This window comes from Leptonotus elevatus, chromosome 6, assembly GCF_054856555.1.
Source record: "Leptonotus elevatus isolate MCC_2025b chromosome 6, RoL_Lele_1.0, whole genome shotgun sequence".
NCBI lineage: Eukaryota > Metazoa > Chordata > Actinopteri > Syngnathiformes > Syngnathidae > Leptonotus > Leptonotus elevatus.
Window position 1 is genome coordinate 19,065,913 of NC_141244.1, and position 17,895 is coordinate 19,083,807.

General features: G+C 41.5%; 2 protein-coding genes across 2 annotated transcripts; both read right to left on the reverse strand.

Annotated features, from left to right (window-relative positions):
* Positions 1-1,202: 1,202 nt before the first annotated feature.
* Positions 1,203-9,310, reverse strand: LOC147172534 (retinoic acid receptor beta-like). The gene is made up of 8 exons (XM_086077966.1): positions 8,871-9,310; positions 7,510-7,664; positions 6,041-6,182; positions 4,957-5,132; positions 4,556-4,732; positions 3,610-3,814; positions 2,492-2,650; positions 1,203-2,418 (listed from the first exon to the last, which is right to left on the reverse strand). Exons 1-8 carry the CDS (start codon positions 9,055-9,057, stop codon positions 2,279-2,281), a joined length of 1,341 nt encoding a protein of 446 aa, XP_085934092.1. The 5' UTR covers positions 9,058-9,310; the 3' UTR covers positions 1,203-2,278.
* Positions 9,311-11,795: 2,485 nt separating this feature from the next.
* On the reverse strand, positions 11,796-17,694 carry nr1d2a (nuclear receptor subfamily 1, group D, member 2a). Its single transcript, XM_086077964.1, has 8 exons — positions 17,392-17,694; positions 15,401-15,649; positions 15,236-15,324; positions 15,000-15,144; positions 13,978-14,594; positions 13,558-13,743; positions 13,266-13,476; positions 11,796-12,656 (listed from the first exon to the last, which is right to left on the reverse strand). The coding sequence occupies exons 1-8, from the start codon at positions 17,420-17,422 to the stop codon at positions 12,457-12,459; spliced, it is 1,728 nt and encodes a 575-aa protein (XP_085934090.1). The 5' UTR covers positions 17,423-17,694; the 3' UTR covers positions 11,796-12,456.
* Positions 17,695-17,895: the final 201 nt, after the last annotated feature.

A 17,895-nucleotide genomic window follows, 5' to 3' on the forward strand; every position in this document is an offset into this window, starting at 1 on the left:
TATATTCAATATTTTAAAATGGCATGTACATGGCAAATACAATCATGAATAAAATACAATACAAATAAATACATGAATAAAATAAATGCAATGTTTCAATAATAATACAAATAATCCACATTTGAATTAAAATTAAAAAATGTATTTTAAAAATCTATATTTTTTTAATGTAAATATTTAACATGACATTTGAAATTAACTTCATGTGCAGTATTCAAACAATTAAAAATACATGTAAAAATGACATTTAAATAATGTATAAACAAACGATGCAGAAATGTAATTTGCAAAGGGGGTTGAAAATATTACAAATATATATTAAAAAACATGATACACATCATGGTTATTAATAATAATAATAATAATAATAATATATAATATATATAGCATATAATATAAGTTTATGAATCTATAAAAAATATTTTCTAAAAATATATATAATGCATAAATATGAAATTGGGATTGACTATTTTGAGTGTAACTGTAAATCTATAAAAGAATACAGTATTTTTTATACTATACGTAATCATTATTATACATATAAATATTATATGAAAAAATTATTATGCAATAATACTAATAATATTTACATTAATGCTTAATTTTGACATTGTCGAGACTTGGTTTGGTGACCGTTCCCTCATTTGGCCACATGAGGGAGACAAAAGATTAAAATCACACAACAAAAGTATATGTCTGAGTTTGGGCGGGGCGCCTTTGTAAAATATCGTAAATTGCTTCATTCTTCCATGAGTTTGATGAAGATGAAAAATCTCTTGTGTTTTGAGGCCAAGAAAAGAAGCGAGCACCGTCTGCATTCATCCTCATGAGTCACAATTCACAAAAGCACATCGACCATTCTATAAACTCGTCAGGCCTTGTCTTATTTGCACCAATTTCATGTGGCCTGTATTAAACTAAGGAAGCTTTGCTATGTTTTAGTCACTTTAAATGCAAAAATCTAATTTTGCACACAACACTCTTTGTAGGACATCTATGATGTGAATCAGAACATTATTAAAATATCCTTTGGGAAACCCCTAAAAATGCAATGCGCATGTATATAAACTGGCATTGTACTGTCCTGTAGTGCCTTCATGAGCCTGTAGAGGGCAGTACACTGCACTCAAAAGAACAGCCGCCATACTAACTTACGTTATTAATCGTAAAAATACAAACAAAATATAGTCAACAGGAGTCAATGAGTGTTAAATAGTTTAATGACAAAACGTACACACTAAGATGAGGTTTGATCTGTTGTTAAGAGGTTGCCATAGTGATGCTCGTTTCAACTGAATGAAAGGGTAGCTCCCTAATACAAATGGAAACTTAACAGTCGCAGCTTTTAAAAACTTGTTAAGGCATCAAAAAAAGTTAGCTTTAAACTTTAATAAGTTACGGAAAATGTGCACATTTGACAGTACGGGTGCTGCCAAGAGGTTTTCATTTCCCAGAGTTTCCAGAATAAAAGGCATAATACAATAATTAAGTTATATTTCTGCAATTCAGGTTCAAATTATGACTTTTGTTCCTTTGTTAACCTTCGACTTCAGTGTCATACAATGACTCTGTCTTGGAAAAATACAACTTTATTCTCAATATATTGTCATTTATTCTATTAGTATTATAACTTCCTAAAATGTGTGACTTTTTTAATTCCTATGATAGGCCCTCTCATGGTAGTTATTTTTAATTGCCGTTTGGATTATGAGGGGGCTCGTCGTCGTCCGATAGCTGAGTGTTCTTGTTCCGTGTTAGTTTCCGCGGTTCACGTGTTGGAATTTTTTTTCCCCCTTTTTGGAAAAATCTAATTACTGTACAAACAGTCTCTATTCAGTTTTTCAAAAAAAAACGCGGCATACAAACAACTGAACAGTAGTTGAATGGAATGTAAACATTTCAACAAAAAAAAAGTACATTCTTGTAAACCCACAAAAAATATGTTAGGATGAGCTTTGCTGTTGTTTTTTGCCTTGTTATCCTACGTGATCATTCTTAGTACACCAATCAAAAGGCTGCACTGTGTCTAGCCCCGCCCTTTTTTTCTGACGGTGCCAAATAGTGGTACAGAGCAGGATTTGAGTACCCAAATGGAATGGAACTGTAATGCCGTTTCTATTGCTCTCTACCATTTTGAACCTGGAAATGGTGTCAAGTGTTAGCAAGCTAACTCCTACTTTGTACCCTGACATATCCCATGAGCAAGTCTTAGTAATATAAATACAGTCCGGAACATCTTCGAAAAGGTTAGCGTGTTTTTGTCGTTCCCTGAAGATGGTCAAATTGGCGACCGCGTCCCTCGACCCTCCGAGAGTCGGCTATGGTCTTTGTTTTCCGGGACCTCGTCCAGCATCTCCTGGATCAGGGGTGGCATGGAACCCGGGATTTCCATCTTCAAAGTGACCACTCGCTCGGCTCCTGAGCGAGGAGAAAAACACCACGTTGTGCTTCTCAAATTTGCTGTAAGCCGTGTGCGGATGTTTGTTGTCACCTTTCGCGCTGATGCTGCGCAGGTCTGTGATCTTCATGAGCGCCCTGGGAAAAAGGAGTTGCGCGCTGGGCCGACGTTTGCGCGAGTAAATTTTCAGCGCCTCCAGCAGAGGCTCCTGCAGCACCTCCACCTTGGACGGCTCCTTCAGGTCCTGCCGGTCTGCCCCACCCGGAAAGAAGAAGACGAAAAAGGGAGTAAAGGTTTCACTTTTGTCTGTGAGGTAAAATAGCAGTTGTTAGAAGGTTGAGAAATACTGTAACAGCTATGCTAATTTCCATTAGCGCGTCTATGGTGTTTCACAGTATATGTTAGCGTTAAGCTAGCTGACTTTTGTATTTCTCTTTTCTTTGCTTTTGGACAATAGCCTGTTTTCGCTTCTTCTTTTTTTTGGACTAAACAGAACCAGAGCTTAAGATCAATACATCAATTTATGAGAAAAATTAGGAAAAAAAACATTGTTATGTCAATTTTGGAATTTTTTGTTTAATGTTGCTTAAGTTTTTACTTAATTTTGACTTTTTCTTTTTCAAAGTCAGTATTAACCAGTTTTTAGAGTGAGTTTTCCAGTATTTATTTATTTATTTATAAATGTTTAGTTTTTTCATTTTTTATTTTTTTGTAATACGAATTAAATAATTCAGTTGATCCGTTCATAGTCAAGATAATTAGCTAAGAATAAAAGGAAAATGACATTTTCACTGTAGTTATACTTTAATTTAGGGTTAGTTAGTGAACAAGCAATACCGTTTCGGTTAGTTACTGAATTTTAGGTCAGTTAGCAAAAATGTTTTTCCAATTCTTATTCTCGTTATTTTGGTGAATTTCGGTAACTTTAAATAAACCTAGTTTGGCACAAATCGGTTTAAATTACTAGTTCTAAACATTTTGGGGGGGTACGGGGGTGTCCATTATTTGCTAGTATTTCAATAGGCAATGCAAGGCAGCTTTATTTCTATACCGCATTTCATTGCATCAATGCACTTCACACAATTAATAGTACAAAAGCATTTACAAAAAAAGAATGAAAGTCAAAGTAACGAAAAAGTAATTTACTAAAACGACTACTAATAGTGTTGGACGAGGGTTGAATGTGTCGTATTGACATGAGCATGCGTTACCCCCGGAGACCAGGCAGATGGCGCTGAGGAGTCCGCTTTCCGTGTCGTCCATCTGCAGAGGCAGCATCTGTCCGGCGAAGGTGAAAACCGGATCGGTGAGCGGCCCAAAGCCGGCGTTGTGGATCTGAGTTCGCGTCAGCGTCAGGCCGTCCGAGAAGGTCATGGTGTCCTTGTCCGGTGTGTAGCGAGCGCTAATCCTCAGAATCTCAACAGCCAGGAGACAACCAATGTCAAATTTAGCACAAAAACGGAGAAGTTGATTATTTTGTCCTCTGATTTGTTTTTGTTTTTTTACATGTTATACTACGGAAGAGGATTAGGGCCAGTGAAGAGAGAGAAAAAAAGTTTGCCAGGATTCTGACTTTATTCTGACTTTAAAGTGAGAATTCTGAGATTAAAGTCAGAATTCTGAAGTCAGAATTCTGTGATTAAAGTCAGAATTCTGATTAAAATCAGAATTCTCACTTTATAATCCGAGTTATGAGATTAAAATCAGGATTCTGAGATTAAAATCAGAATTGTGACAATTCTGACTTTAAAGTGAGAATTCTGAGATTTAAGTCAGAATTCTGACTTTAAAGTGAGAATTCTGAGAATAAAGTCAGAATTCTGAGATTAAAGTCAGAATTCTCACTTTAAAGTCAGAATTCTGTGATTAAAGTCAGAATTGTGAGATTAAAATCAGAATTCTCACTTTATAATCCGAGTTATGAGATTCAAATCAGGATTCTGAGATTAAAATCAGAATTGTGACGATTCTGACTTTAAAGTCCGAATTCTGACTTTGAAGTGAGAATTCTGAGAATAAAGTGACAATCCAGCCAAACTTTTTTTCTCTCTCTTCACTGATCCTAATCCTCTTCCGTATTATACAGTACATATAGCTCTTGCATATTCACGATTTGATGGCGCCAAAGCACTTCAAAAGTATCAAGTGGTTTCTCACCAGCATGTCCAGACAGGCGGCCCTGAGCAGGGTGATCTGGTCGGCCATGTTGAGGCCGGTGAATCCGGGCACTCTCTTGGCAAACTCCACCACCTTGACGATGCACCTGGTGGCCAGCTCGCTGAATTTGTCCCACAAACCCAAGTCCAACTGGATCCTCTGCTCAGAACTGGACTTCTGCATGGGGACGAAGACATCAAGGTGGACAAGATTTCCTTTTTTTCCACAATCAATATTTATATAACATGACAAAATTTTAACAAAATACATCATACAAAGCGCACTCACTCATAAAGCGCCTCAATTTAATTGCAACATAGTTCCTAGGCACAAATATGCCACAAGAGGGCGCCAAACAATACTTGCATTGTTTATTTGAGTCACCGTCTGCCAACACTCACTGTGGTGTATTGCCCGAGTTGGCGTAGGGGAGGGCAGGTGTCCCTGTGCGCCCTGCAGACCTTCTCCACGATGGCGTCCAGCTCGGCCGTCATTTCGTACGTGTCGCCGATAGCCAACTTTGGAACTTCTTCCTCTTTCTTAGCATTCTTATGACTCGTTCTGTCGTTCCTCACCGCTGAAGACAACAACATGTAAACATGTCAAATTTTTATTGTAATTTGAATGGCAAATTTTCATGGAACATTCATATTGTAATTTTAAACCAAAAAAATGTCATGTAAAGTTTTTTATGTTTGCTCATTTTCTCCCAAAAACGTATTAAAAATGTTATATTTTAAATATTGCCATGATCCCAAAAACATTCTGAACACCTGACACATTTGTAGCTCCAACACTTTTGTAACTCAAACGCCAAACATAATAATAATAATAATAGCGTTTGCCCACGTTGTTTCTACTGACTGGGGCACATGTGTTGGGATGCTATTACGCAACAGGCCACGCTGCCCCACTTCTTCTTCTTCTTCTGGCGTGTGTAAAGAGTCCAATGTGAGGAGCTCATGTTACGTCCTTATTCCCTCTTCCTGTGTGTGTGTGTGTGTGTGTGCGAATTACGTAGCAGCCGGGCTCCGCCATTGGCTAAACCGTGGCCACATGTCGCGGAGGCGGGCAGGCTGTGGTACTGCTACATTACATAAGAGCGCCGTCACATGGTGCGCACACGCACACACATGCGCGCACCGGGCTATGTGGGTCACTAACACATGCGCTGACATTTTTTTGGGAACAGATGCTCAAACCAAAGGAAGAAAAAAAAAAGGGCAGTCAACGCCAATGATTGAGATCAGTGCCAGTGCACGTCTGACGGGAGGGCTTTTCAATTGTTTTGCTTTTTGTTGTGTATTGAAGACATTTGGGTTTCAGATTAAAAAAAAAAGAATATAAGACAGAAGTTGAGAATTCCAGTTCCAATCTAGACATCTACCTTTTGTTTTTAGAAACGTTGGTCCTCACATTTTAATAATAGGGATGCTGATGCTAACGCTAATGCTAACGCTAATCATAAAAGTGCTTAGCACTTACATTGTTCGGACATTCCGACGGCCAAGCACTTGTTTAGCCTGCAGTACTGACACGCGTTCCTGGTCACCTTGGTGATGACACACTTCCTGTCTCGCTGACACGTGTACGACATTTTCTTCTGGACGCTGCGGCGGAAGAAACCCTGACCGAGGGAGGGAAACGTTGGATGGTTAAGCGGCTAGCACGCTAACATCAACGCAGCATCGACGGTAGCATAATAGTTGTCCAATTGAAATGACAAGAATTGTAGCTTTCACAAATCCACAATTTCGCTCGGGACGTGTTTTTCTTTTTTAAATCAACATTATATTATAATAACAAAACATAGTAAAAGAGAATGTAAAGAAATCGGCAGATTTTACAAAGTGTAATAACTGTACATAAAGCGTTACCCTGATGCCACAAAATGGAGGAAGACTCGTACTACTTGTGTCTAAAGAAGCACCTCAACCCATTCCAACTTACTTCCTTGGTGCCAAGAAGCCACAAAATGGCGGCAAAGCACTAGTGTTGTTTCAATGAAGCTTCTCAACTCACTTCAACGTAATTTCTTAGCCACAAAATTAGCATAGCACTACTTTTGTCTAAACGATGCACCTCAACTCATTGTATTGGACTTCCTTGACACCAAAATGCTACGAGATGGTGACTAAGCACTACTTTTGTCCAAATGGAGCCTCTCAACTCACTCCAGCATACTTTCTTTGGACCAAGAAGCCACAAAACAGCAGCAAAGCACTACTTTTGTCTAAATAAAGCACCTCATCTCACTTTAACAGACTTCCTTGGCAACAAGATGCCACAAAATGGCGGCAAAGCACTACTTTTGTCTAAATGATGCACCTCAACTCATTGCAATGGACTTCCTTGACACCAAAATGTCTCAAGATGGTGACTAAGAACTACTTTTTTGTCCAAATGGAGCCTCTCAACTCCCTTCAGCGTACATTCTTGGCACCAAGAAGCCACAAAACAGCAGCAAAGCACTACTTTTGTCTAAATGAAGCTCCTCAACTCACTTCAAAATACGTTCTTGGCATCAAGATGCTACAAAATGGAGGCAATTCACTACTTTTGTTTAAATGAAGCTTCGCAACTCACTTTAACATACTTCCTGGCCACCAAGGAGCCACAAAACAGCAGCAAAGCACTACTTTTGTCTAAATGAAGCTTCTCAACTCACTTCAAAATACGTTCTTGGCATCAAGATGCTACAAAATGGAGGCAATTCACTACTTTTGTTTAAATGAAGCTTCGCAACTCACTTTAACATACTTCCTGGCCACCAAGACACTACAAAAAAAATCAGTAAGACACTGCTTTAGTCTAAAGAAAGCCCTTCGACTCACTTCAAGATACTTCCATGGCACCAAGATGTCACAAAATGGCGTCAAAGGAGGATAGTTTGAGTACAAATTTTAGCCACCTCTGCAGGAAAGTCATGGTCTGGCTGAGTCGCGTGGCGTTACCTTGCAGCCCTCGCAGGCGCTGACTCCGTAGTGGTAGCCCGATGACTTGTCCTGGCAGATGAAGCACGGTTTGTAGGTGCGAGGTGGCGGAGGGGAGGCGGCGCAGGTGCTTGATGCGTTCTCGCAACTGGGAGAACTGCTGGGGCTTATCAGGGCTGCAAAACAGTTTCAAATTAGGGAATCAAGCCTGAGTTATGGTTTCAAATGTGGGCTTTTAACCTGGGTTAGGGTTTGATCGAGCCGGGTTTTGAGTTTCAAGGGTTAGGGTTTGAAATAAAAGTTTGAAGTAGGGCAGGCTGATTTGATTGGCCAATATTATCCATCCATCCATCCATTCATCATCTACCGCTTATCCGGGGTCGGGTCGCGGGGGCAGCAGCTTTAGCAGGGAAGCCCAGACTTGCCTCTCCCCAGCCACTTCAGCCAGCTCCTCCGACGGGATGCCAAGGCGTTCCCAGGCCAGCCGAGAGACGTAGTATCTCCAGCGTGTCCTGGGTCGTCCCGCCGGTGGGACATGCCCGGAACACCTCCCCAGGAGGCATCCGAACCAGATGCCCGAGCCACCTCAACTGGTTCCTCTCAACGCGGAGGAGTAGCGGCTCGACACTGAGTCCCTCCCGGATGACCGAGCTTCTCACCCTATCTCTATGGGAGAGCCCGGATACCCTGCGGCCAATATTAGTTATTTTCAAATCGTAAAAAATTGGCTGATTTTAGCTGTTCTGATTTTTTTACACATTAAAACATTACTTCTTTTTTTTTAATCACCTGATTAATCAGTTACCTGATTTTTATTTGGACAAATATCGGAATCGTCATTAGCTTCAAAGAATCCATAGCGGTCGGGCCCAAATTTTAAACCTGGATTAGGATTTCATATTAGGGTTTGAGCCCGGAGTTGGGATTTGCACCCTAGGGTATGGTTTCAAAACATGGTTAGGGATTCAAATTAGGATTAAGGTTTCATATATATGGAATTTCATATTAGGGTTCCAGACCTTGGCACGGTTTAATAATTAGGGTTTTAAGACAAGGTTAGCATTTAACGGTAGGGTTACAAATGAGGGAATCAAGGTTGAGTTATAGTGTGAATTTGGAATTTAAATTCAGAGTTCGGGTTTCAAATGAGGGTTTCAAGACAGGGTCAGGGTTTCAAACAAAAAGTGGTGTTTAAGTGTGTATTTAAAGCGAGACAGGCAGTCAGCATACATCGGATTTCTTTTTTCTCAACGGAACGTGCACACGTTGAGATCTTTCGTCATATCATCATATCATCATATAAACAGTACCATCGGTACCATCAACTCTGACGTTTTCCTACGTGTCCACTCCGCTGAGCTGCGCGCGGTGCTTACACTTACACTGCCAGTGTCCGGCGAAGAGCTCCGGGAAGTCGGCCGCACTGCGCCGCTGCCCCCGGCGGTGCTCCGAGTGGCGCTCCCGGCAGTGTCGCCGAGTGAAGTCCGGGCTGCCGGCCGTCACCTTCACCGCGCACGGGTTCGTCGGCTCCGCGCTGCCGAAAACCGCCAGGTCCATGTAGTCGAACATCTTTCTTATTATTATTATTACAATTACTGCAGCTCTTCTTGTTGTTGTTGTTGTTGTTGATGTCAGCGCACCATGTTGCTCAAGTGGAAGAGTTAATTTTGGACCGAACCAAAAAAGTTGGACGGGTCCACTTGAGGAATACAAACAGAAGAAGGAGAAAAAGAACGAGACGAAGGAGTCAGCTCGCACTCGGCCTGAACTCTGTATGAACCGCCTCCGCGCTTTGACCTTCAAATGACCCACTGTGATGTCATAACACATTCTGTGAACAGCTTTTGAATCCCTTTTTTTTCATTGCTTTTTTTTTGTGCTTTGTTTAAAAAAAACAAAAATTCGGATTAAGCAACTACTACAAAGCAGGACACATTCAACACTAATATTACCAAGAAAGGAAATAATGTTTTAACAAAAATAATATCGATGTGTCATGTAACAACATTTTTGAAGCAATATTTTCTCGGAATAAAATACGACTTTATTCTCTATAAAAAAAAAAATATATATATATATATATATATCAATGACCTTGAAATCCAAAATGCTATGGCAATTGTTTTGATATTTTCAGAGGTTGAAGATGAGATGTGCATGTGAATTTTGGAGACGATTCATAGCATGTCATTAAGTAACATTTAACTTTTGTACATTTGCAGTTGTAAACATTCAGGCACTTTATATACATGACATTAGAATCATCAAATAAGACTATATATATATATAACTTTTTCTAAAAGAAAGAAAATACAATATTATTTCAATATTATGCTTTTATTTATAAAATTTACATTTTCTAAAAACTTAAAAAAAAAAAAAAATCTTATTGTAAACTAGCATTTCTTTTTAAAGCTTCCTGAGCACGTCACTTTGTTGCTCACCTTGATTTTGGATCTCATGAAAGCATAACTTTCCACATGCACCATGGGAATAATTCTTCAATCCGTCATTGTTATGTGTTAAACAAAATAAAAAGAAAGCTATCTTTTCAAAGGCTATCTGAGGACGGAAAGCATGTGGCCCTTTTTTTTTTACACAATCAGCTGCAGGCCTCCTTTGTCTTCATTACACGATGTCTCCTCTTCCTCACACTTTGACTTTAACGTAGACATATTTGGGCTCGTGATGAGTCCTAATTCAATCTGCCGCAACATAAATAAAGTGGCTCGTCTTTAAGATGGGGGAGGAATGTGTTCTACTTCCACATTAAGTCAGTCTTCACAATTTAGCATTGTTCATATGTTCTTCGACTTTATAGCGATTGCACAAAATCTCAAGGACTGAAAATTGACAAATATATTTTTAAAAGGTTGTTTCAATCCAAAATGGTAGACTTCCTTTGCGTGTTAGGGCATAGCTTCTTGGGACTTTTTCGTGCGTCTACTCATAATAGACATCCCTACCAAATTTCATGTTGCCAAGTGAAACCGGCTTCGGGGGCTGGATTTTCTAACGACTTGGAAGCACCCTTGAAAATGGCCAAAATGACCCTTAAATGGTCGCTTCAAAGCAAAATGGCAGACTTCCTGTATACGCTTTCAGACATGGCTTCTTGAGATTTTGTTTTGTTTGTGGTCTATTCATGACATGTCTACCAAATTTCATGCTGCCAAGTGAAAGTGGCGTTGGGGGCTGAATTTTCCAGTAATGGTGGTGAAACTCCTCATTGGTGCTGGTGACGCTCCCAGTTAAGGAGGCTTATTACACTTTTGTGTATATCACCCCATTGTGTGTGCGTGTGTGTATGTGTGTGTGTGTTAGGTCATCCAGAGGACATGTGTGTGAAACATTCCTACAGCTCTTCCCTTCCATAACATTCCACCCCACCAAAAGACAAAAGCTACATCCCAAACATTCCTCCAAAGTCCACCTTGACTTTTACGCTTGTTTTCTCTCTGTTGTGACAAATTAAGCACAACAATCGTCAACACATTGTTGTTATTATTGATTATTGAATGACTATTCTCTGAGAAACAGCCAAAAACAAGCTTTGTTATTTTTCACGGTAATTTTATGAAGATTACGGAGGTGCTCTTTAAATGTTCATAAGATAAGATAGAATTAGATTTGTCTTGTTGGAAAGATTTATTTTGCCATCTTAAAGGTCAATTATGTTCATTAAACATGAGATAGATTTGATGCCATCGTAAATGGGCATTAGGGGCACACTGAAAACAATGACATTTACTAGATTGTAAACTGTCTTTAACAAAATCATATTTACCTGAAAAGAATATTTTTTAATTAAGTTGTACTTTGTGATGACAAAAACAATGTTTTTTTGTACCAAAAGACAATAGTCCCCCCCCCCGTTTTTTTTAGGAAAAAAATGCCTGATAATTATTTTTTTCCAAATTATGTAGTGTTTGTAAGGAGTATGTCATATTTTTGATAATTGGGTTGTTTGAAAAAAATCTTGCAAGAATTTGTTAATTATTTTGAGAATATAGACCTATTTTGTGCATTTATGTAATTACAGAACGTTTTAATGAGAATTAAGTAGCTTTTGTTTTTTTGAGAAAAAAAAGGTACATTTTGAGAGCAACTAATTTTTAAAGCCAATTTGAGAAAATATGTATTTCCCCTAGTTTTTCTTTAAAAACAAAACAAAAAAAAAAAATTCAAGACATTATTTCTAGAACAAAAGTACTGTATATATGAATAAAAGGTAAATTAAAATGTGGTCAATGCGCATCATCTGTGGGCTACGCATGTATCCTAAGAATAAAAACATACACATACTGTTCATTTTCTTCTCCCATATTTATTCATTTATACTATACATATTTGTCTATGTCCAAGAGATATTTATATATATATTTATGTATAGATATTTACAATTGACAGTGTTGCCAAGTACAAGAAACAAAAAAATGGACGACACTTTTTTTTTCAATGTTCAGTGCCGTGCAGAAAGCACATTTGATTGAAAAACAACAAAATCATACAAAGAAAAAGTGAAAAAACATGACGTTTGGGCCTCGACCTGGCGCCACCTAGCACAGGTGGACTCAGGCCAACTTGTATGAATGTTCCGGAAACCTTTAGGCGAGGCGGCTTGAAAAAACAAAGTAACGAAAAAAAAATAGTACAACAACAAGAACACTAGTACTAAACACGCACACGGTCGGCGGAGAGGAGGAGGAAGTGGCCACGAGCACGTTTAGCCATGCAATAGCTATTAGCAATAGCAGCACATTGGTCACATTAGCTTTTTGTCGCTATCAACATGCATCAAAACGGCTTGCAAAAGGAAACAAAGAAAATACAAAATGAGCATCATTTGCATATAGCCGGTTCAAGTTTTCAAGTGCCTCCGTGTTGGTTTGCAACATTCCTCTCCACAAATACAGTACAACTTCTCCTCGTCTTTGAGTCCATAAGGATTGGGGGCCCGTGCGTCCGTCAAGGGTGCACCTTGAAGGAGAGCAGCTCCTCCGAGTGCATGTTGTTGAGGGATCGCAGCTCGGGCAGCTTGAGCAGCAGTTTGGTGAAAGTGGTGGCCGCCTCGTCGCCGTGGTTCTGCATCAGCCGCTGGCGCAGGGCCCGGATCAGCTTGTCTTGCAGGGCCTCCACTGCCGTCAGGTCCTGCAGACCTGATCGGTCTGCACACATGCCAGGAAGAGGGAAAATAAATAAATATGATTTTTATTTTTACGTTTACATTTATATATATTTTAATATACAATATAATATATTTATATTTTAAAATGACTAATTTAATAAATCTTGTTTGGTCCAAAAGGAACTTGCATAATTCTAGTGTTTCCAATTTTTTTGTCTCAATATTTTTTACATGCTTAAAACATTTTCTTGTTTTGTACCAAAAAACAAACGATTGTCCTAATCGTGATTTCAATTATTAGCAAATTAATTGTGATTAATATATTTTTTTCCATAATCGAGCAGCTCTATTATGAGCCCCCCCCCCCCCCAATTTCCTTAAAATTACTCAAATTTTTTAAAATACTTTTAACAGTCATATTAACAAAACAAAAAAAACTAAAAATATACTGTGGCTGTACGGTTGTAAAATTCCTTTAAAAAAAAAGTAAATTTATCATATTTTCTTTTCTTTAAAACATGACTATCCGTGATGTACTTTCATAGATGTAATATAACAATGGTTTTAAAAGTATATTCTTCTGCTTAACCTTTGGTAATATGACCATTATTGCTTTCCAAAAGAATGTGTTTGTTCTTGTTGTTTTTACCGGCAGAGACGAGGACGACGGCGGTGAAGAGGCTCATCTCGTCGCGGTCGAGCCTGAGGGCGGTGAGCTTCTCGCTGAAGTCGCACATGGACGCCAGCAGTTCTCCGGCCCCCAGCGCCCGCAGCGTGTCCAGGCTGTAATGCTTGCCGCTCAGGAAGGTCACCGTGCGTTCCGCCATGTTGAAGAGCGACGCGAAGCGCACCATCAACACCTGAGGCCGCAAACGCGAAGAGTGAACTCGGGCTGCCGTGCGGACATTTTTCATGATGATGTCATCATCGCGTGGACGTACCTCGAAGGTCCCGGCCTTGAGCAGCCCCACTTGGTCATGCTCCGGGATGTCTTTGAAACCCGGGATCCTCTTGGCAAATTCCACCACCTCGCGTACCGCGGGGGTGAAACTCATGGAGAATTCCTCCCAGATCTCCTGGCTGGGCTTGTTGGGGTCAACGTACGGGGACGTGTTCATGGGACACACCTGACAAGGAGGAACATTGTCGTTAACAACTGTGTGATGCAACGTTACAACATGCAGAGAAAAGTGGAAGGAGGAGATCCATATGTTTGTTGATTTGTTTTTTTGGGTGAAAATGTGTCAAGTTGAGCATTATGATAAATGTCCTAACAAAGATGAAGAGTGAAAATTGGCACAAAAATGACAATAAAAGTATATTTAATAATGAAAAGAGTGATCTCATGACAGTGAACTCACCAGGTGAGATCTGCCGTTGGCGTAGGCCCGCTGCCGCTGCTGTGTATCCATCGGACAGGTGGGGGCGCTGCTGAGCTGCTGTTGCTGTGGCTGCGTGTGCTGGTTAAAGTGCGTATACATGTGCGGAGCGTCCCGGTATCCCGGCATGGCCATGTCATTATCATCACTGCTGTTGTTGTTCCAGCAGTTCCAGCCCTGCCGCATGGCCGCCACGCGGACGTCGGCGCCGCTTTCCGCCGACGACTGCGAGGTGGTCATCGCCGTCTGCCTGACGGCGGCGACGTCGTCTTCGCCGCTGTCGGAGCCGCAGGACGAGGACGAGCTGGAGTTGGTGTCCATGGAAACCACCGACTCGGCGTCCTGCAGGGGGCACTGCGGAGACGAGGGGTTGGAGCAGGACGGCGACTCCGAGGAGGAGGAAGACGAAGATGACGAGGAGGAGGATGATGATGATGATGAAGGCAAGGGGCTGGTGTCGTTGGGCAGCGGCGGGCTCTGGTGGCCGTGCAGCATACTGTGCAGCTGGCTGTTGTTGCTCATCATGTTGTTCATGGCGTTCTGCATCTCCAGGAGCATTCGCTGCTTCTCGCGCTTGGGGATGCGCCCGAATCGCACAGCTGAGGATGCACAATGATGATAATATAAATCCTGTGTTTTCTTTTATAGAATTAACATATTAATGCATATCTGATTCTTACATGAAATAAAAATAGATTTGTTATATTCTATCTTCATTTTGGTTAAAAATATATATTTTAATTATTTATCCATGTTGTATTAAAAAAATGGTATGAAAATATTCAGTTACTATTTGTCACCTTATTGTAAAAATGTACCTTCAATTATTTGGATTTTTTTTATGTTTGACTTTGGCTCCACCTAGAGGCCAAACTATATTACTACAGTGGTCCCCTACCTATTGACTGATATTTTTTGGGAACTTCTCTCTATTATTCACTGACTAACTCGCCAACTGACTTTTTGTTTTTGTATCAAATGGAATAGCAGTGTCTGCAACTGACCATCTCGGGACATCCCAACGGCCAAGCACTTCTTGAAGCGACACTGCTGGCATCGGTTCCTGTTGATCCTCATGATGGTGCAGTTCTCCATCTTGAGACACTTTTTGTACTGAATGTTCTGCTGGATGCTTCTGCGGAAGAAGCCCTGCGCAAAACACACGGCCACGCAAAGTCACGTTTGACATCAACATTTTGACGGCATCAATTATTCCTTTTTGATTTTTCGTGAGTCTCACCTTGCAGCCTTCGCACGCGTGGACGCCGTAATGGAAGCCCGAGGCGACGTCTCCACACACTTTACACAGCAACACCATGCCGTTGATTTCTACAACAAACAAACAAGAGTTTTAGTACAAAGCCACATGACATTATTAATGACGACATTTACGGACTTGACGTACTGGTAATGCTGCTCTTGGCGGAGGTGGACGAGCGTCCTGCCTTCTCCACGCCGTTTCCCCCTCTGGGTCCGCTCTTGCTAGGCGGCGCTATATCCACCACCATGCCCACCGCCCTGCTGGGCAGCGACGGGCGAGAAGAGGTGGGCGACGTGGACAGGAAGCCGCCACCCACTCTGCCGCCGGGGCCGGTGCCCATGCAGGACTCCGGGCTGGAGGCGGCGCCCGACGAGATGTAGGCGATGACTCCGCCTGAGGAGACGACGTGGGAGGGTTAGCCAAAGGGTGGCAAACATATGGAACAGATTGGATCACATGGATGGTGGGTGTTGATGACTGGGTATTTGGTGCTGACAGTGCGAGTGTGACCTGCTTCATCACCTCCCGCCTGCTGGTTGGATAACAAGTGTTACGTAAGAGGCCATGTGCATGTATGCATGTGAATGCATTGCATGGGAACTGACTGTATGATCAGACCAGGTTACTAAAGCAGTGGAGCAAAACAGTCGCCAAAGATGCCGGTAAGCACACACACCTAATCCACAATAAGTTTGGCAACTGATAACACCAAATACGTTTTTCTAGGACATGCTTTTTTGTGCGGGAATTTTTTGCCCTTTTCCCGCCCATTTCAGGGCTAAAAATTTGGGGGGGAATTTGATATAAAACATAATTCGAAGAACAATTTTACTACTTTTTGTGTGATGGCAATTTTGGGGTGGGGGGGGGGGGGGGGGGTAATTTTAACCTGAAATTTTGAGTGGCATTATTCAGGAAAAGTTTCATTCTAAATAACACTTTATGACAAACTATTGTATTATTTTTCTGTATTTTTGTGGAGAATTGAATGAATGAATGAAAAATAAAAAAATGAAAAATAACCATGAGTCATTTTACAACGTGCTTTTAAATGACAGACAGTTGTATACATGGAAAATGTTCTGCGAATTTTTTTTTTTCTTTCATTGTTGTTGGAGGACACTTAAGTTGATTACCTAACGCGCACCGTGACTGCCGTGTTTCTGGCCCCGCGCACACGTGTCGCGCGTGTCCCGGCCGTGTGTGGCCGCCAAGCCGCCGACAATGTGGGTCATCCGAACTCACGTGTACCTCACACTGATGTCCACTGTTGGATTATACAATGCGTCGCGTCACAGGCTCCCCGGCAGCCAATAGGAGCGCGGGACGGCCGGGATGAGTATACACTACGCCACGCCTACCAAGCAGCCAGCAGCCAATCAGAGGTCGCTTGGAGAACACCGTGTACACAGAGGCACATGGCTAAGGCTGCCGTGTCCATGTGAGCCCGGCCGAGGAAGTGGAACACGGTTGTTGTGTCAACTGGAATGTGAATGAAGCAACAGACTCCTAACCCATATTTTGACATCAAAATGCGGATACATTAGACTTGTATTACGACGCAACCACCGACGAAACACATATTTTAAAGCCACCTTTTTAAACGTCACGGCTTTAAAAAGACGTTTTTAGGTCGAGGGAAGTGGATTGTTGTGTCAACTGTGAGTGAATGAAACGAGGGTTCACTGACACTCCTCACCCATTTTTAAACACCAAAACGCAGATATAGTCCACTTTTCAAACCGTATAACCCCTGGTGGGAAACATATTCAACATTTGACGCTCTCTTTTAAACGTCAATGCTTTAAAAAAAAAAAGAATTCGATCGAGTAAATGGAACAGGGTGCTTGTGTCAGTTCTAACGCCGATTTTAACGCGGATAAACTCGACTTTTAGCAGCGTACAACGTACGGAGAAACACATTTGAAACATGTTAATCTTTGTTTTCAACGCCATTGCGTTAAAAACGATTTTTCAGGTTCGAGCTGTCCTGACAGTCGCAATGATGATCGCACAAAACACAATGAAACAGACTTATTAGACTAAGGTGACGAAAGTGAGACTTAAAACGAACAATTGACTCACATTTTTTAACATTTACATGACATTTTCCAGTCAAGTTGTCGGCTACTTACCAGGTTTAGCTGGTCCGACGTCCTCGGGCATATCGACAGCGAGGAAAAAAAGCGAGAATCAACTACAAAAAACAGCAAGTTGAGGCAAAAATGGTGACCGAAGCAGAGGGATGAAACGACCGTGACACGAGTGTGCTTTAAAGGGTCATGAATGCTTCCCAGGTCCGCTCTGGTGACTTACGCCTTGTGTTTGAGAGGTAGGAAGAGCTTGAGGGAGGATTGGAAAAAAATGAGAGCAAGCCCGCCCCCCTCTTCTTCCCTGGCGTGTCGTGCGACAAGAACTGAATGTTCCACCGTCGGCCGCTCATGGGCTGACCCCTCCGCCATGTGACCGAGCTCCAACCCCCTCCCCCCCGGCCACGCCTCTCCGTCCAGCCCCACTGCAGCCACTTTAACCCAGTGACACACTTTCGGGGCACCGGCGTGGGCGGAGCTTGGTCGACGAAAGTGACGTAACGGGCGCAATCGAGGCGGCATACGCGGCGGTCACGTTGCAGCCACAGA

Coding starts and splice junctions, on each gene's coding strand:
- LOC147172534 (XM_086077966.1), bottom strand. CDS start 9,057: ATGTTCGACTACATGGACCTGGCGGTTTTCGGCAGCGCGGAGCCGACG. Junction 7,665..8,870: donor CTTCGCCGGACACTGGCAGT/GTAAGTGTAAGC, acceptor ACTGTTTTGCAG/CCCTGATAAGCCCCAGCAGT. Junction 6,183..7,509: donor GCGCCTGCGAGGGCTGCAAG/GTAACGCCACGC, acceptor TCCCTCGGTCAG/GGTTTCTTCCGCCGCAGCGT.
- nr1d2a (XM_086077964.1), bottom strand. CDS start 17,422: ATGCCCGAGGACGTCGGACCAGCTAAACCTG. Junction 14,595..14,999: donor CGTTGGGATGTCCCGAGATG/GTCAGTTGCAGA, acceptor GTGCATCCTCAG/CTGTGCGATTCGGGCGCATC. Junction 13,744..13,977: donor CCAACGGCAGATCTCACCTG/GTGAGTTCACTG, acceptor CCTCCTTGTCAG/GTGTGTCCCATGAACACGTC.